Here is a 17,504-nt window from a genome sequence, read left to right on the forward strand (position 1 = left end):
CAGCGGTCTAGCGCGGGCGAGAGGAGACGCACGCGGCCGGGGCAACCCGAATGCAAAAGCTACTTTCCCTCTGAGCTCAGCAGGCTGCTTTGGTCGTATTTAACGAACAAGGATGGAAAAGCTGAGATTCAGAGGTTTGATAACTGCTGTGTATGACCGTGCTGGTATGTGCAGCATGTTAAGAAGGCGAGCGTGGCCTGCAGAGTGCATTTACTTGGCTCTGCAATACCTGAGTCACTTGGAATGAGAAGTTTTGCTTTTGAGAAAGGCATCTCACCTCTTTTATCATCTGAGGCTAGTACCTGAGGTTCTGGGTGACTTATGATCTCCTAGAGCCTCTGCTCTGTGAGGCCCAATCTGCTGCTCACAGACCCCGAGGAACCTGCAGGAGTTGTTATGTGATCAGGGATTTGGCTGTTGCCCCTAAATCTTGTTTCTTGGCTTACTACCTCCAGCCTATCTAAAACCTCCTGCCCCAGAGATGGTTGTTGAAATGCTTTGGAATCCTTCAGGATAAAAAATGGTTAGGAATAGTGCAGCCTACAGGTTGTGCCTGTTATTTTTAGTAATTGTTTCAAATGTTAACCAAAGGATGTGCACAAAACTAAATACCAGATTCTTCATTGTAGGTAGTAACTTATGTATGCCACAGACCGTGTTTTCTGCCGCTGCTGCTAGATGGAAAGCCTAGCACCGTTTTGGTGCACAGAATCGCAGACTGTTTGGGGTTGGAAGGCACTCTGGAGATGGGCTGGTCCAAAGCAGGGTCACCTAGAGCAGGTTGCCCAGGGCCGTGTCCACTCGATTTTGAATATCTCCAAGGATGGAGACTCCACAACCTCTCTGGGCAAGCTGCTGCAGGGTAGTCACCTTCACAGAGTGACAAAAAGAAGTATCTTTTTTAATTTAAGCAGAACTTCTTGTATTTCAGTTTGTGTCTGTTGCCTCTTGTCCCATCACTGGGCACCACTGAGAAGTGTCTGGCCCCGTCTTCCTTACTCCCTCTGTCAGCTTACACACATTGCTAAGATCCCTATGAACCTTATCTTGCCCAGGCTGAACTGTCCCAGCTCTCTCAGCCTCTCCTCATGGTAGAGATGCTCTTACTCCCTTAATCATCTTCATGCCCCTTTGCTGGACTCATTCCAATATGCTCGTGTCTCTCTTGTACTGGGGGGCCCAGAACTGGACCCAGCACCCCAGATGTGGCCTCACCAGTGCTGAGTAGAGGAGAAGGATCCCCTCCCTTGACCTGCTGGCAACTTTCTGCCTAACACAGCTCAGGATGCTGTTGGCCATCTTTGCTGCAGGGACACGTTGCTGGCTCTTGCTCAACTTGGTGTCCACCAGGACCCCCAGGTCCTTTTCTGCAGAGCTGCTCTCCAGCTGGTCAGCCCCCAAACTGTCCTAGTAGGTTATTCTTCCCCAGGTGTAGGAGTTTGCACTTGCTGAACTTCATGAGGTTCCTGTTTACCTATTTTTCCAGCCTGGTGCAATCATCTGGTGTATCAGCCACTGCTCCCAGTTTTGTGCCATCTGTATTTTGAGGAAGTAGAGGAACCAAAGGCAAATTTTACCCAACAGAGCTAATGGATAAAAGGCAAGAGAAAGGAGAACCATCATTCTGCTCAAGTGAGCCAAGTGATGTTTCTGCTTATGTCTCTCTTTATGTAACACAGCTTTTTCACTGCTTGGTCATTTTGGGTTCTTGACTTAACCTTTTCCTGCAGCCCATAATTGTTACATACGTGGTGTTTCAGGGGAGCAGAGTTGAGAGCTGGTCAAAAAGGAGATTGTGGTGGTACGTTTCTGATGGGGAGTAGACCGTACAGCGTCCTGCCTGCCTGTCTGAATTGGGTCTGTATGGATCACTGCCTTAAAAAGCAGCAAACAACTAGTCATCGAATGGGGAAGACCGAAAACGGCTCCTGTAACACTGAGTCCTTCCCACCGCAGAGGATATATCTGATGCTGAGTCTGATCTCCCTTGGTGGAACGTGACACAGAAGGTCTGTTTATGAGGCTTTCTTTTATTTTGATTTCTCTGTCCTCCCTGACCATTGCCCCCGAGTGCTGTCATGGAAGAACAAAACAAATATGCAAATTTAGTGGGCTTTTCCAACCCAAACATTTTGTGTGACAGTCTTAGGAACGAGCAGCACTCTTTCGCTCCAAATGGAGGTATGCAGGATGGGTGCTTTTTTTTCCCCTCTTTTGGCCAGTTTCTGAGTGCGCTTGAATTTGGGGAAGGGAAGGGTAATGAGCCTTCTCAGTGCAAAAGAGGGAGCTTTGAAGTCGAATCAGGTAGTGGCACAGTGCTTTCTTCTAATGCAACGATCCCCATTTAGTGACTTTTTCCCCCACTTGTGAATTCTCTGCAATTAATGCAAAGTCCTGTCTGTTGGAGGTTATTAGCTCTCAAGTAGGAGGCACTTATTTTAAAAGACAAAATGATAAGAAAGCAGTAAAAAACAGCTGAGTCTTTGCGACGTTTGTGTTCTCCTAAACACATTTTTACCTTTTCTCCTTCCACCGTCCTCTTCCCTTGGCTCCTTTGCCTCTCTCTGGACCTGCACTTAAGGACTCATTCTGCCCTGTTCTTCATCTGAGGAGTCTTTTTGAACAGTTGTGTGTTTTTTTGTTTTTTTTTTTTAATGAATGGGAGTACTGACAAGAGCTGATTAGTTGTGGGGATGCATCCTTCCTCGTAAAGCTGGTGACTGATTTCCACCGCTCCCTTCCTTCCTCCAGACCGGAGCGCTCCTTCTCCTCCGGGCCCTGCTCGCAGTCGGCATTGCCTCCCGGAGGCTTCGAGCACCGTGGCCTTGCTTGCAATCCTCTGTGGGCTTGCCCTGAATATTTTTTCCTGGCAGCTCGTTCATTATAAAGTTTTAATGCATTTTAAATATATTATGAAATCGGAGCATGCAGTTTGGACTTATCTCCGCTCGTTCTCGGGCTGCAAGCGTTGGGCCACGCTTCCCTTTGCTGAGCGGGTGAATTGAAAATGAGCGTATAAAAAAGGCATGTACCCTTGCACTTAACCTTATCGGTCACCTGGAACGGGAGGAGACTGCCAAAAACGTAACCTGAAAATGTTTAGCTGCTGCTGTTTGTAAGGAGGAAATATCTGTCTACATCATCGTTTTGTAACTTTTAAGAAGTATGACTTAAAAAAAAAAATCCCAAGGCGGGGGGAGTTGGGTCGCCGTATTTTCCAGAATGAAAAACACAGGCTACTTGTTCAGTCAATTCGGTTTTAGGTCAAACGTAGTTATGAAAAACAGATGATTGCCGGTGATTGAGTTGTACTTTGACAAATATCCCATTGTTTGAGGCGGCCGTAATTTCTCACGAGCGTCACCCAGCGCCAGGCTCGGCGGGCGCCTCCGCACTCCCGAGCCCGCCGGGCCGCAGAGGTCTGGTCGCTCCACGCTGGAGGTGTTGGGTCTTAGGGGGAGCGAGCGTGCCGAAAGAAACGCTCGCTGCGAAAGGGATGTCGCTTCACTTCAGCTATTGAAATACGGGCTGGCATCTGCCGTCGGATGATGCTCACGTGCGGCTTTCGGAAAGGCTGGGAATGATGCTTGCTATGTGCACCGTGTATCCCGTGCTACTAAATGAAGATCTGTTTGGCAGAGCCCTACGATATATCTACCTACATACTGTATTTGTGGGATGGGGGAACCCACTATTCACGTTTCCCAGATGGGACTAGTTGAAGCAGAGACAAATACGCCTAGCCCTGGGCAAGTCCGACCCAGCGAATGCCCAACCCGCAGCGCTCAAGCTGGCTGGGTCTCGTGCTCTTCCACGTCAGAGCTGAGCGGTGGCACTTTGTGGTTGACTCGCTCTGAAGAGGTGGCTGTGCTTAATCTGCAAGGTCAAAATAGCTTTCATTTTGGGTGCGTTTCAAGTTTCTGAAGGTGAAAAGCAGTGTAGAAGGAAGCCTATTGCATTGCTCTTCGTTTGGTAGGTGCTGTTAAGGCTGGCTAGCTGCAAGGGAGCGGTTGGGACTTTTTAGAGTCTTTGTTCTGAATTGAGTAGCCCGTCGCTTGGGAGTTCTTTCAGCTTCTGAAAGGTAAGGGACAAAGCTTGGGTAGCTTGAGCTTGGACAACCTGGGGGACAAACTGTTCTTTCTATGCTTCATGGCATGTTGCACCATCTAAAACCTTCCGTGTTACCAAAAGAATAGAAACTCGTGACCGCTGCCTCAAAGTGGTTTGCAACCCAGCATGGACCACCTGGTGTCTGGAGGGATCCTGGGAGAAGGCTGGGCCGTGGCAGCCTGGTGCTTGAGCAGATGGATCGGGTGGGTGTGCTTGGGAGGTCTACGCACGTGGCTGGAAAGTCCAAAAGCAGAATTCAAGATGATGTCGAAAAGCCATTTTGTGCTGAAGAGAGGTCTTACACGTGTCTGTCCTTGGCGAAGTTGCAGAAAATACTCCATTAGGCGCTGGGAGCACCGAAGGGCGATGCTTGTGTGTAGTCCTGGTCACTGGCGGAGCTTTCAGAAACATACACTGTTAGGTGATGTATTTTGTCATCTGAAAGCACAATCAAAGCTATTAAAAATTTGGAGAAGCAGTTTTTGTTTGACTTCTAATCAGCGTCACTGGTCTCCTGGGTATGAACATGTGTTGGATCTTCTGTTTCGTTGCTACCACTCAGAGATAAACTTTCGGCTATTAATCACTGGCGAAGATTAGACTTCGCAACAAATCTTAATTTGTGCATGTGACTTTCCACCCCTTTTGAGCAGTATTAACTACAAGGAACTGTGAAGGCTCGAGCTGTCATCTCGGAGAAGTTTAATGTCCTTCTCGCCTTTTACAGCTCAGTAAGCTCCGTGCTTCACTTCATTTGTCAGGCACAGTAACTCCAAATTGTGAGCACTTCTTCTCCTCGCTATTGAAAAGTAAAATTGCAAGATCAGAAAAGGTCCACGAGGGAAACATTTTAAACTGTTTGAGTCTTTATGTTCTTTGTGGATGACCATATCTTTTTTATATTATGGAGAATTGATTTTGTAAATACAAATATACGATTTTAAAAGTTTGACTGTGTGTTCGGTGTTTGTACATGCAAACCAGCTCACTTTAACTAGGATAACGTGATGTTAAGTAGTGTGGTGGACTGGGGCAGTTGTATTTGGTCTAGTTTAAGTAAAAGCTGTGGTACTCAACCCCGTCTATGCAGAATAACAGAAGAAATGTGACTTGTATAGCAGAAATTGAGAACCTTGTGCTCTCTAGCTCTTGTTAAATGGACCCAGCAGCTCTAAACCAATGACCCTGAGCAGTAGCAAATACACTATTTTTTTTCTACTACTGCTAAATGCAAAAGAAAACACATTCCTGGTTAACATTTAAACCTATTAAAATGTGACTGAAGTGGCATTCGCATCTTGGATTATTTGGAAGATGTACCGTTGCTGCTTGTCGGTCCCGTTAGGAGAACTTGTTCCGCCCTAAAAACGGTGGCATTTAGCTGCGTGCAGCTCTGTACCTGCTCGCAGGCGCTGTCCTTGCTGCGGCGATGCAGAGGGGCGTTTCAGTCGTCTGCAGCATGCACGAGGTCCGCTGAGGTGCAAATGGTAGATAAGAACACAGCTATGTGTAGGGCTAGAATTAATGTAGTGAACTGATGGTAAATTTTAGGATTTTAGATAAAAGGCAGATTGGATCTAGGTGGACTCTGGTCAGCTGAATCCTCCTATTGCTTTCTTCGCTTCCCACTAGAGCAAGGAGTGTTTCCATCTCAACAGTTAACATTACTTGTTTATGCCAGAGTTTTGCATTTCCTCCGAGACTTCTTGTCTCAGCTTTCGCCCAACCGTTTTACCTCTGGAAACTGAAGGGTCACAGATCCGCTGCTGCATTTGCAATCTCTCAATATATCCAATAAAAGTTGGAATCCTCTTTGTTGCGAGGATTTCCTTTGGAAGGGCACGGGTGGAGACGGCAGGCTCTGCCTTTCGCATTTCTTTCGTACCCTTCGAGGTTCCTCTGTGCTCTGGGTTTATATTACCCAATACGCTTCAATACGGCCTCTTCATTCTCTAGACTTCATTCTTTTTGTCTCAAGGCAGCTTAGAAATAGCAGCCGTGCAAAGGTTGAGTTCTTGTTGGCAATGGCACGTTACAGCAGGCAAGACCGAACCTTCGGTCGAGCCTGGGAAGAGGTGGCAGGTCCTCGTCCCCGGCCTCTCCCGACTGCTGCCCGTTGCCTTCTCTGCTTTCAGAAGCCTGTAACGTGTGTGAAGATATTTGTTCTCCTGCTCTTTTCAATGGACCTACTGTGAGGAAGGGTGGGACAAGGTTTTTGGTGGGTGCATGTCCTTCAAGAATGGCATTTTGCAATCCGCCACACCCCTGCGAAGGCTCTGCCGGCTGCAGAAGGGAGCTTTATCGCACAGGTAGAGCAGAACCGGTGGTTTCTTGGTCCTGTTGTTTTCGGGAGAGAGATTTTCTGTGGTCAGTGGAGCCTGTTGAATGCTTTGAAGACGGGAGCACCTGCAACGCGCTTCCCTGGGGCAAAGCACCCGCAAAGGGTGGCTTTGATTTCAGTGGGAGCTGCGCATCGAAATGAGTCACTCCTTCCAGCTTTGTCATGCTGCTGAATTTTTAGAAGAAAAAATGTAAAAATCCAAGGGTTCTTTTCCTTCATTTCCAGTGTTAAAAAAAAAACTACGGTCTCTTCCACTCTCTAGCCTCTGTTTTCCGTGGAACCATCCGACACCAGATCTTACGGATGCTAAAAGTTTACATGGGCACAGACAGCTGTTGGGCAAATTTACGGAAAAAAAAATCCATCCAGAGGTGTTAGAAAGACACCACATTTGGCTCAGGAAGTCCTGGAGCTGTAAATTGATGGAAGCTGAGGGAGTACGCTGGAAAAGTCATATTATACGGTTGCCTTATTCTTGGGTTATTCTTCCCTAGGCGTCCCATGGTGGCCGGCGGTAAGGGAAGGGTGCTTGGGTCGACCGATGTCAACGTGTAGCATTTGCGCACATGTATTTAAGAAACCTGGTTGTTGCTGCTGATTGAATTTGGGCTTTGCGTGGGCACCTCTCACACCCTTAGCTCTGTGGGTCGGCGTCTCTTGACAGCTCCCTGGCGTCAAGGTAGAATTGCTTGGAGGACCTCGGCTCTCCCATGTTGATGAGGGTTTGAGAGAAATGAAGATTTCTGATTTTTTTTTTTCTTTAATGAGATGAAGATAGTTACAGCTGTTCTACAGAGCTGAGACTGCTGCTCTCTTAAAGCCGGAGATTGCTGATTTTTCCCCCCTCCTTTCCCCAGTTATACCAGTGGTAGGTCAACACGAATGAGCCTAAAGAATTTGGGGCATTTAAAAAATGTGTCTTTCCCGGATTGCAGAATTAAAGCGCACATTATTTTCGTTTTTCATGCTTTTTTTTCCCCCTGCAGTTGCAAGGGTTAGGACTATATAGTTATCTTTTTCCAACGAAAGCTTAGTTAGCTGCACAGCATTCTTGATTCCTTCTTCTAAGCCTGAGGCCGCAAGTTTTGGACCATGCTTGCAATCTTGAGAGCAGTGCTAGCTGCAGAGAAGACGCTCATGTGATTCTGGGAGCGAGGAGGTGTCGGCGAGAGTTAGTTGGTGTTTGGCTGTGCCGATGGTGCAGCTCTGCTGGGCAATTCGGGTTCTCCTCTGCATCCACCTAGTGCAAAGGGGCCAGTGGGAGAAGCAATTAGCTCCTGATGGAGGAGCGAGATGCTCGACGCTGCTTTTAAGGGTCACGCTTCTGCTAACGCCCCTCCCTGGATTTATTTATTCATTTTTCCCATTTTATTCAGCCTTCCCCACGAGATCTTCTGGAGCGGGAGCTCCTCGGGGCTCTGCCCTCGCGTGGCCCAGCTGGCCGGCAGCCGGGGTCAGAGGTTGGGCAAAGCAGGAGTCAATTAAGGCTTTATTAGACGGCACTAGCGCCGCTCTGAAAGGACCGGCCGAGCCGGGGCTCCTCATAAAGGCCCTTTGTTAAGGTATTTAATAAATTAACACCGTGATGTGGAGGGCAGGGTGGGAGGTGACTACAAAAGCCGGGCTTGTTCACCGGTGGCTTTACCCGCTCGCAGCTCCGCGGTCCCCGGGACGCGGCGCAGAGGGAGCGCCAAGAAAAACCCAGCTCTCCGCTGCCCAGCTGCTTCCAGGCTTGGACATTAGAGGGCATCTCCTCCTCGCGCGTCTCTTTTCCTTTTTCCTTTTTGTTTTGTTTTAGCGCAGCTTAATCTATAGGTCTGTCTTTAAAAAAAAAAAAAAAAAAAAAAAAAAAAAAAAAAAAAGGCAAAGAGAGCATTTGACCCGCTGTGCAAATTAGCCATATGGCGAAGTGTAATATCCCGCTGACCCTCATTACGGCGCGGTATGAAAAGCTCTCCCCTTTTCACGTGCAAGCATATTAAAGTGGCCTTTTCAGCGTTTTCTTCCATATAAAACTGTCTTCACTCCCGTGGCCGAGCAGTTAAAAGGGAACTCCAGCTGCAGGCGGGAGGGTGGAATTAAAGGCTTTGCCTTAGCCGAAATGGAAAATAGCCATTGCTTCCCATGGGCAGAGCCGGGAGAACAAAGATGCCTGGCGAGCGCGGGCGTCGCGAAGCGGGGTAATGGCCTTATTTTCCGAGACGGAGGAGCGCCGGCCCGTTGAGAGGGTCGCTGCTGCGAGTCCAGCCTGGAGGAAGGGGGAGAAGGGGGGAATCTTCCATGTCATCCTCTGCGGTTAACTGCTTCGTGCCGAGCTGTCTGGAGGCGGTGGCAAGCTGTCCAGAGTTAGTGGGACCCAAAGAAACCTTCTCGATGGTAAGCGGTGGCCCTTGTGCTGCTTTTCCGTTGGAGCTAAGGAAAATCCTAGTGTATCGTTGCCCTGGTAGGGAATTGGTTTTGAAACTGGGGGTGCTGGACACCTTGCCCGGGATCGTGGTGCTCAACCTGCATGGAGCAGAGAGGGTATTTCCAAAATCCTTGATCTTTCCGCCGAAGGAGAAGACCCAGGCAGTGCAACCAGCACCTGCTCACCAGTCTTACCTCCCTCCTGCTCTAGTAACTTTTGACTGTTGGACCCAGACTTCAAACTTTGCTTTCGCCTTCCTTTGGCTTCACAATTGTTTTGCTTTCAAACTTTGCTTTAAATTAACTTAAATACGTGGTCAGAGAGGGAGAAGAGAACTCCAGAGCTCCTAAGGAGCATCCTTGGTCGTCTGTCTACTTTTGTGACTCTCCCTGGTTCTCTTTTAGTTTCTTTTAGTTTAATAGCTGATGGCTGTGTGCTGGTACTAGGCAATCTCTGGAGCGCTCTTCTCCTTTGGCATGGGCTCCAGTCATGCTCTTTGGCCTTCCTCCACTTTGCAAGGTCTCAGTTTTTAAAGTGCTTGAGAAAAAAATCCAGTGAATCAGCAGGTTCCTATCAGTGCAGCTTTGTTGAAAATAAACCCTGAAGCACCTGAAAACATTGAATTCACTTTGCACTAATTTGTGCGGCACACTGAAACGTGGGATATGCTCACTGGAAGAAGAGAGTTTTGCTATTCTCCTCTGCGAGGGTGTCCGTTTGAGTCAGCCTGGCTGGGTGGAGGTGAGGACAGATACTACCTGCCGCGGGGCTTGTTTGAGACGCTCCAGTAGGAAGAAGACAGCTCCATGAGTGTGCCAGTGGCCCTTTTAGGAAGAGATGCAGGTCTTGGAAAGATCATACTCTAGGTCTGGATAAACTGAGCTGTAGCTTCTCAAGCCCAATGCATTTGTGTGCTTTTCACTGGTCAGACTTCACTTCGAAAGGACCTAGTTAAAAAACAGAAAGTGCTCCATTTTCACAGAATTGCAGATTGGTTGAGATTGGGAGGGACCTCTGGAGACCATCTAGTCCAACCCCTCCTGCTCAAGCAGGTCCTGTTGCCCAGGGCCATATCCAGAGGGCTTTTGAATATGTCCAAGGATGGAGACTCCACAACCTCTCTGGGCAGCCTGCTCCTGTGCTCTGTCACCCTTACAGAGGGCACCTTTCAACATCTCCAGCTCCACTGAGCCAAACGTGGGGAAACTGGAGTCAACTGGAAGCATACAAGGGCTGAGGACGTACGGCTAGGACCTTCAGTCTGGGAGATTCATTTGCACAGCATGGCCAGCACAGAAGATTGGTTTGGCCGAGATTGTCGAGACATTCATCGGCAGGACGGAGAGCGGCGGTGGGGCTGTAGGCATCTCCGTGCTTGTCCCCTGTGTGCTTGTTCAGCTGTGCAGCGCACGTGGCAGCGAGAGCGGTCGCCCGTGAGCGCGTTCAGCTCGGCAAACCTCCGAGGGAGAGGCTCACCTCAAAAGCAGCCCTTGCTGTACGAGGGCACGCTCTTCCCCACCCACGCAATTTTCTGGTTAGCTTTATCTTTTTGTTTGCAGTATCAAGGTGGTGTTTACAGTAAACAAGCGGTTCTAGCACGCGAGCAAAGGCCTCCTTTTTGATCCTGGTTCAGTAAAGCGCACGTGTACTTAATGTGGAGCACCTGCATGTGTACCCGCATATTTCTGCGAAATTGTTTGGGAATATTTATGTTTTTAGAGTTAAGCATCTGCCTAATAGTTGGACTTCTCTTCTTTGTGTTTCATTAGTGGCTACTGATGTTCTCTTGGCTCGAAAGATCTCCAGGACATGCTAAACGTTTTTTTCCAAGTTCATCTTTTGGAACTTATTTCTAGCTAGTGTACATACATCTGTTAGCTTCTTTAAGTGCCAGATGGTTGTCTCTCCTTAAAACACACTGCCCTTTGTAGATAATTTGGGGGTAAGAGGTGGATATTTGCAGGATTAAAAAATTTCTGTGCTGTTTCTGACAAGGTATATCACGTCCAGACTGTGCTGTGGGCTGTTGGGGCAGGGGTTGTAAGTGTGGGTCTGATTTTCTGTAAACCCATAAAACTCTGGGATTACAAAAGGGGAGTAGAAGTGAGATCCAAATTTGACCTGAGTGTCTCTTCAGCATTGGTGTGATGCCGAGTGTTGTTTGGCACCCGCACACAAATCAAATGAAACAGGCTATCTGTAGGGGACCATTTCAGCCAGGTGAGGGGAGACAAATCACAGCACCCCTGCTCAGCGAAATAAGGAAAAAGGAACACGCTGTTGCCTGTTAAAATGAAACTGAGATTGGCTGAACTATGTATGAATATAATCCCCCAAACGGGAGTCTGGCGACGGTTCTGGCACTTCTTCTTTGCAAAACGTGGCACATCAGAAGTGCTCGGGACACTTTGAGCTAGGCTGGGAAATAAGCTGTGTGTAGAATACCTGGGGGCTTTAAAATTTGTGTGTAGACTGCTGGTAAAGCCCCATTTTCATAGCATAGGATCATTCAGGTTGGGCAGGACCTCAGGAGGTCTCCAGTCCAACTCCCTGCTCAAAGCAGGTCGGCTGTGAGATCGGACCAGGTTGCTCAGGGCTTTGTGCAGTCTCGTCTTGAAACCTCCAAGGACAGACTGCGAAACCTCACTGGGCAGCCCGCTCTGCTTGGCTGTTCCTGACCCCTCTGTTTCATTTCTGCCCGTTGTCTCTCCTTTTCCCACCACGCACGGCTGTGAAGAGCCTGGCTCCATCTTCCTCACAGGTCCCAGGACAGACTGCTGTGGTTGTCTGCTTGTTAGCAGCCTGCCTGTAGTGTCCAGCTGATTAATCATGCCCCTCTGAACCCGACCCTCTGACCAGTTATTTACCCGTCCAGCTGATCACTCATCCAGACTGTCCCGTCCTAACGTGGATACAATGAAGTTTTGGATTTTGGGAGCTCCGCTTTCAATTCTCCATGTGAACTGGGAACCATCTGAAGGCAGACTTCACAGGGGAAAGGCTGATCTGCTTCGCGTGGAGCAGTTTCGTAAGTCCTTGAGATGGGCTTTGTAGGAATGGAGCTGCTGATGTTCACTGTGCTTTTGAGAGATGCTGTGTAAGTCTCACTTGAGGGTGGGAGAGTTTCTGAAACATGACTGAGAATTTCCATGGACCAGAGTCAAAGAAGGATGAAGAGCCAGTGAAAGCCAGAGATAAATTTAAGAAAAATCCAGGTTATGCAGTAGCGAATGCTAATACATTACTAAATCCAGATGGGCCGTGGGTTTTAGATTCTCGCTAACGAGGAAGAGAGCCAAGTTCAGTCTTGACCTGTCTGCTTAAACCAGAGCTGCAGTGTTGAGAATGACGTGCTTGGTGGATGGGATGCTGTAAAAGAGCCCTTCTCCAAGGGATTTGAACCAGGCTGTTACTAATGTATTGAGGCTATTTCTGCTTGTTCTGGGGGTGTCATTACCTGTGTCCGTATATATGCACGTAACCAAGCGTAGCTTGGGTCTTACCTAAGAAGTAATCTCCCCAGCTGATAGATTTGAGCTACTTGGTTTGCTTTTAACAGCAGGTGTGTAATCCCAGCAGGGTTCATCAGGACCTTGCCTTTCTGAGGTGGAAGGGGAAGCAGCACATCACCTTGCTTCCTTTGTACCGATATTTTAATGCAAGAGTTTGGACCCCCTGATTTCTGGGGAAACATTGCAAGGACTGTGAAACGTGTGAGCTGGTGCAGCCCGCAACGACTGCAGCGGAGTCGCGGGTTATCGCGGGCATGCTTCCTGCTGTCGTGTGCTGCTGCTAAATTATTATTATATACAGCCACCCAGGGCGGTTTGTGCTTCCAGGTTAATAAGGGAAGCCGAAATTTATTAACACAAGACCTCATCGTCTGCGTGTTCTGGATGCAGAAACCCCGCTTTGCTGGGCACTTGAATTATTTGCTGAGGACAGCAGCGAATAGATTGCAGGAAATTTACAGCACATTTTTCCCTTATAATTCACGACTAGATTTACTGTCGGCTCTCTGCTGCTCCTGAGTTATGAAACTTTTTTGGTTTTTTAGCCGCCGTTTTTGCATTCTTGTGATTATATTCTGTTTTCCCTTATGTGGTGCTCATCTACCGTCCTAATTATCTGCCTCTCGTTGCCAGCTCTGTGAACTCTGAAGCTAATTTGAGAAGGAACATTCTGCCCGGTAATTTTAAAAGTATGAGGCGTTATGGAGGGTTTTTCCTGGACCGGTGATTAGAATAAATGTGCAGTTTGGAAGTGTAGTTTTGGAGTCTTTCTGCTTGCTTAAGTAGACAGGCTGAGAAGTGGGGAGAAGCCTGTTCTTATTAAAACTAAGCGGATGAATAAGCGAGGGACCTTCTTCTCCTTTCCCCAACGTGCTTGCCTGTCTTCCCCAAGCTATAGGTGAAGCATACAAGAAGCCCTGAAGGAGCAAGGATCCTGCCTCTCTAAGGACACTTTTAATCAGCATCTTGCTTCTGTCCAAGGACCAGCTCTGGCCCGTGCTGAGGTGGGACGGCAGTGGGAGGTCAGAGCTGGAGTTGCTCCCTCCAGTGGTATTTCCCAGGTCGTCACAGCTGTCAGGCCTGCCACAGGCCTCTTAAAATCTGCATGTGCACCATGAATTTTGTTGAAAACAAAGAAGATGTTGCAGGTGCACCACATCTTTCCAAAGTGAGATAGTTGCTTTTAAGACCATAACAGGGAGAAGGTTGGCTTGGTTCCCATTGAGAGGACACGGCAACCAGGGGTAGGGCACGTATAAGCACAAATCTGAAAAAAAGGGAGGTAACGACAGGATTGCTTAAATGGGAATAACCAGCACGCGTGGGGCTGAGAGGAGGATGGGATCTAAGTAGAAACACTGTTTGGTGTTTCCAGATGAGTAGTCTATAAAATATGGGGTCTTGCAACGTGTTCTGGATAGTTGTTTTGATGTGGTTTCTTTTTGTTTGTCTGGTTTTTTTGCTTGTTTTTTACCTAGAGGAAAATGATATTAAAAAAAATAGAGTGCAGAGAAGATGAATGTTTCCTGAAGACCTGATAAGTTGAATGGGCTTAAATAGATCAAATGTGAGAAACTGGGGGGTCTAGGTAAAACTGCCACCAAGGGGAAAAAGGACTTCCCATTCTTAGGAGAATATAGTATGTGAGCAGAAAGAAAGTCTAGGAGGACGATGGAGGAACGGACTTAAGAGAAAATGAGGAAATTGTGCTTGAGGAAAACATGGGTAGTGTCAAGAGAGATTTTTTGGGAGGAGGGATACTTGTTCCTTGCAACAGCCTCTCCTAAGAGAGCCTCTAATATTTGGGACATTTAAAATCTGCTCATGAGAAAAAAAAATAGGGAACAGTGGCATTGGGAGGGAGATGGTTTTGGTCAAATCAGCAGGTCCCTCAGCCTTAGACTTTAGGGAATCTGTTAAAATGTGAAGATAGTGTACATTTTGGGGGAATGCTTTCAAAGCTCTTTGGTCTTCCTTCTTCCCTAGTACCGTTAAAGCCCTTTGTTGTGCTGAAATGAGGAGGCTTTGGCCTCCGAAGTTTGCTAAGGATCTCGTGGGAGTGAAGAGGCTTCACTCCAAAGTGGAGAGCTGGTTTACAGTAAGTTCTTAATAAGATATCTTGAGCTCGGTTCATACCGCTCTTGCTTCTGGTGTCTGTGGAAAACATTTTTCCTCTGAAATTCAGTCCCAGATTTGGTCACTTCATGGAGAGCTTTGTAAAGCTGGTCCAAATGCTTCATCTTCCTCCAAGCCATTTGTAAAATAGGGATAGAAAACATTTTCAAAAAAAGTATAGGCTTGCAGTTTATCCCCTGTGGCAAAGGATGCCTTCTTGCCCTTTCTTTCCCCCAAAAATGGGTGATGGGGGGGGGGGGGTGAGCAGGGGGTAGCTCTTCTTGGGCCCATTAGGAAGCTCAGTTGGAGGGATGAGGGAAAGGGATTTTAGCTGAACTGCATCACTGCGGCATCGTCCTAGCAGAAATCGTCAAAATCTGGTATTAAAATGCCTCATTAGGAGCAGGATGCCAGTCTGAAATGAGTGACCTGCCTTCCACGTTGCCAGTAAGTCCTCAGGGTCACCGCAGTGTTTTGTGCCTGGATCACAGTGCCTGGCTTGAGGGACCGAACCACGTGTCGATGCCCTGTGCTGGAGGTTGGGGCTGACCTCCGTGTGTGCTTGCCTTAGCCGGTGCCGTCCATCCCTGGAATCAGGCAAGGAGATGGAGTTGCTTTTCCAAGAAGGTTTTTTTTTTTTTTACTTGAAAATTTATTGAAAAAAGGAAAAAAACTTCAATTTTATGTTGAACCACAAATTCATTGGTAACAATGGGCTGCACTAAGTTAGTCTAAGTCATTTCAATCAAAAATCTTGATGCAACTAGAGGAGAGTTCTTGGTATGTTCAGCCTTGGAGATAGTTGGGTTTGTTTAATGACATGTCCGAAGCCGGATGCAGGGCTGGGAATGGGACAGCCCGTTCTGTCTTGGTTCTCTGATTGTGTTGTCAAAACTCAGAGGGAAGGGTAGCACCAGGATCCGGTGAAACACCGTTTCCTGAGCCTGGGAGAGGACCAGGAAGGGAGGTCAGAGCTCGGTGTGCCGCACTCGCGCGTCCCCTGAAGAAGGTTCGTACTTAGCTCAAAAGAAACGTGGGTTTTGTTCACCAAACAGGCTTGCCGCGTAACCTAGAAACAAGACCAATACCTCTTGGAGTTGTCTTTTGGAAGAAAATTGCAAGCTCCTTGAAGTTGCTTGAATTTCATCTGTGAAGTCCCAGCTGGAGCATCCTTGTACCTGTGGCCGAGGCACAGGTCATTGAATGGGGACCTGCCTCTTGAGAAGTGGCTCTGCCCTTCATGAAGAGTGAGGCTGGGACTAGGGACAGTCACCTGGAGGAGGGGAGAAGAAGATCGGTGGATCTTCTTAAGCCTGGAGCCCTGCCTTGCAGAAGAGAGGGAGTGAGCCGGGCTAAGGCTCCTCCGCTAGGGTAATTGCATTAATTTCCCAAGACCCCTTGAGTAGAGGGCTGCTTAAGTGTCATCTGCAAAGCTGGTGAGTGGCTGATTGTAGGAGAGTCATTAAATTAGCTCTTTTTTTTTTCTCTCTAAGTAGAAAAGGATGAGGTCTGGTGCTTTTCTCTGGCAGGTGCTATTTATTGTTGCATTTTGTTAGTTTTGTGAATTCCAAAGGAGATTTTGGCTCTCGACAGTTCAAAGCAAGCCGGTGTCCCTTCTCTGAAGTCTTTCTAATCCCATTTCAGACACAAAAACAAAACGGGTGTGGGGGAGGAGGGAACAGGCAGGGATGAAACAGCCTGGTTTTCCATAGCCTCGGGGACCTGGGCGGTCGCTGAAGGTCAGGATGGCTCATCGGGTGGTTGGCATCTGAGGATCCTCCTTGGCATCTGAGGATCCTCGTGGTTTTGTTCTGCTGCCTGGGTGGGGACGCTCAGATGTAGACTGGCTTGGTAAAACAAGCCACCTACAAAATAACGATATCAACTGCTTTTTTTCTTAAATCCTCCAACTGTTGTGGCTGTAGCGGCACCACCTCACCTGTGGATCAGTGTAGGAATTTCTGCCGCTTTTTGGCGTTGTTTGGGCCCTCCTTCTTTTTGCTAACCCTAGAGATTTGGTTGGTTTGCTATCCCCAGGGTTCAGTGTGCAGAATCTGATGGTTTTTCACATTATGGTCCAGTGAAGAAGCTGGTCCTACACTGCCGCATGACCACACCTGCACAGGGATGCTGGAGGATGAGTACGGAGGAGCTCGCCAGATCCTCGGCTACCTCCAGAGCTTGTTGCTTGACTCAGTGCCTAGAGTAAAACTCTTTGTCATCTGGTGTTTGGATCAAGTTTTGTAGGAAAGCATTACACAGATGTGCCAGAAGAAATTGCGCTTTGCATCTTAAACGCAGTAGTTTTTCATGCGAAAGCGGTTGGGGTTAACACAAAGGCTGGCGGCTTGAATGAGTTTGTTCTGTTTTTCAGGGAGCCCGCGAGACCTTTGAGAACTACTACAGGAAACAGAGGAGAAAACAAGCTCGCTTGGTCCTGCAGCCTCCTTCGAACATGGTAGGATTGCCCCGTAGTTTCCGTGAGCAAAGCTGCTTTGCCGAGCGAAGGAGCAGCCCGTTGTCTCCGTGCCGATCGCGGCTTGTGGGTGGTCTCGGACTTGTTTCCAGTTTCACTGGCCGCCTTTGTTTTAATCTCTGCTCACTTTTGCTTTGTTGCAGCACGAAACTTTAGATGGCTACAGGAAGTATTTTAATCAAATTGTAGGGTAGGTATTCTTTTTATATACACGCTCGCTAAATATGTGTGCCTGGGGTTGTCGAATGGCCCAAAAAGAAAAAAAAGGAGGAGGAAACATTGATCTTTTGGATAGTCCTTTAAAGGAGCCAAAACAGGACAAATGTGGTTAGTGCTCCTGCAGCATTTGCGAATGGAGGTGTATTTTGTAACGCCCGAAAGCTTGGCTGTGTCACCAGGGCGAGCGCTTGGGGACCTGCCAGCCCGCATGCCCAGTAAACGTGTTTCCAAGAATTTGAGAGTAAATGAGCTTTGTGGACTGTGTGCATCTGCTCACTCCGGCAACGAATAGCCCCTCTGGCTCAGTTATTCTTTAATACTGGA

The 17,504-nt window shown here is 47.9% G+C and overlaps 1 protein-coding gene across 6 annotated transcripts in view; it reads left to right on the top strand.

Moving 5' to 3' along the window:
- The window catches only part of EXOC6B (exocyst complex component 6B), a 291,383-nt gene that overhangs the window by 150,788 nt on the left and 123,091 nt on the right, over nucleotides 1-17,504 (top strand). For all 6 annotated transcript variants that reach the window (XM_064511671.1, XM_064511672.1, XM_064511674.1 and 3 more), the window contains 2 exons: nucleotides 16,860-16,943; nucleotides 17,105-17,151. In XM_064511671.1, coding sequence (XP_064367741.1) covers nucleotides 16,860-16,943; nucleotides 17,105-17,151 — 131 coding nt within the window. The remainder of the gene's footprint in view (nucleotides 1-16,859; nucleotides 16,944-17,104; nucleotides 17,152-17,504) is intronic.

This window comes from Dromaius novaehollandiae, chromosome 4 (assembly GCF_036370855.1).
Source record: "Dromaius novaehollandiae isolate bDroNov1 chromosome 4, bDroNov1.hap1, whole genome shotgun sequence".
Classification (NCBI taxonomy): domain Eukaryota; kingdom Metazoa; phylum Chordata; class Aves; order Casuariiformes; family Dromaiidae; genus Dromaius; species Dromaius novaehollandiae.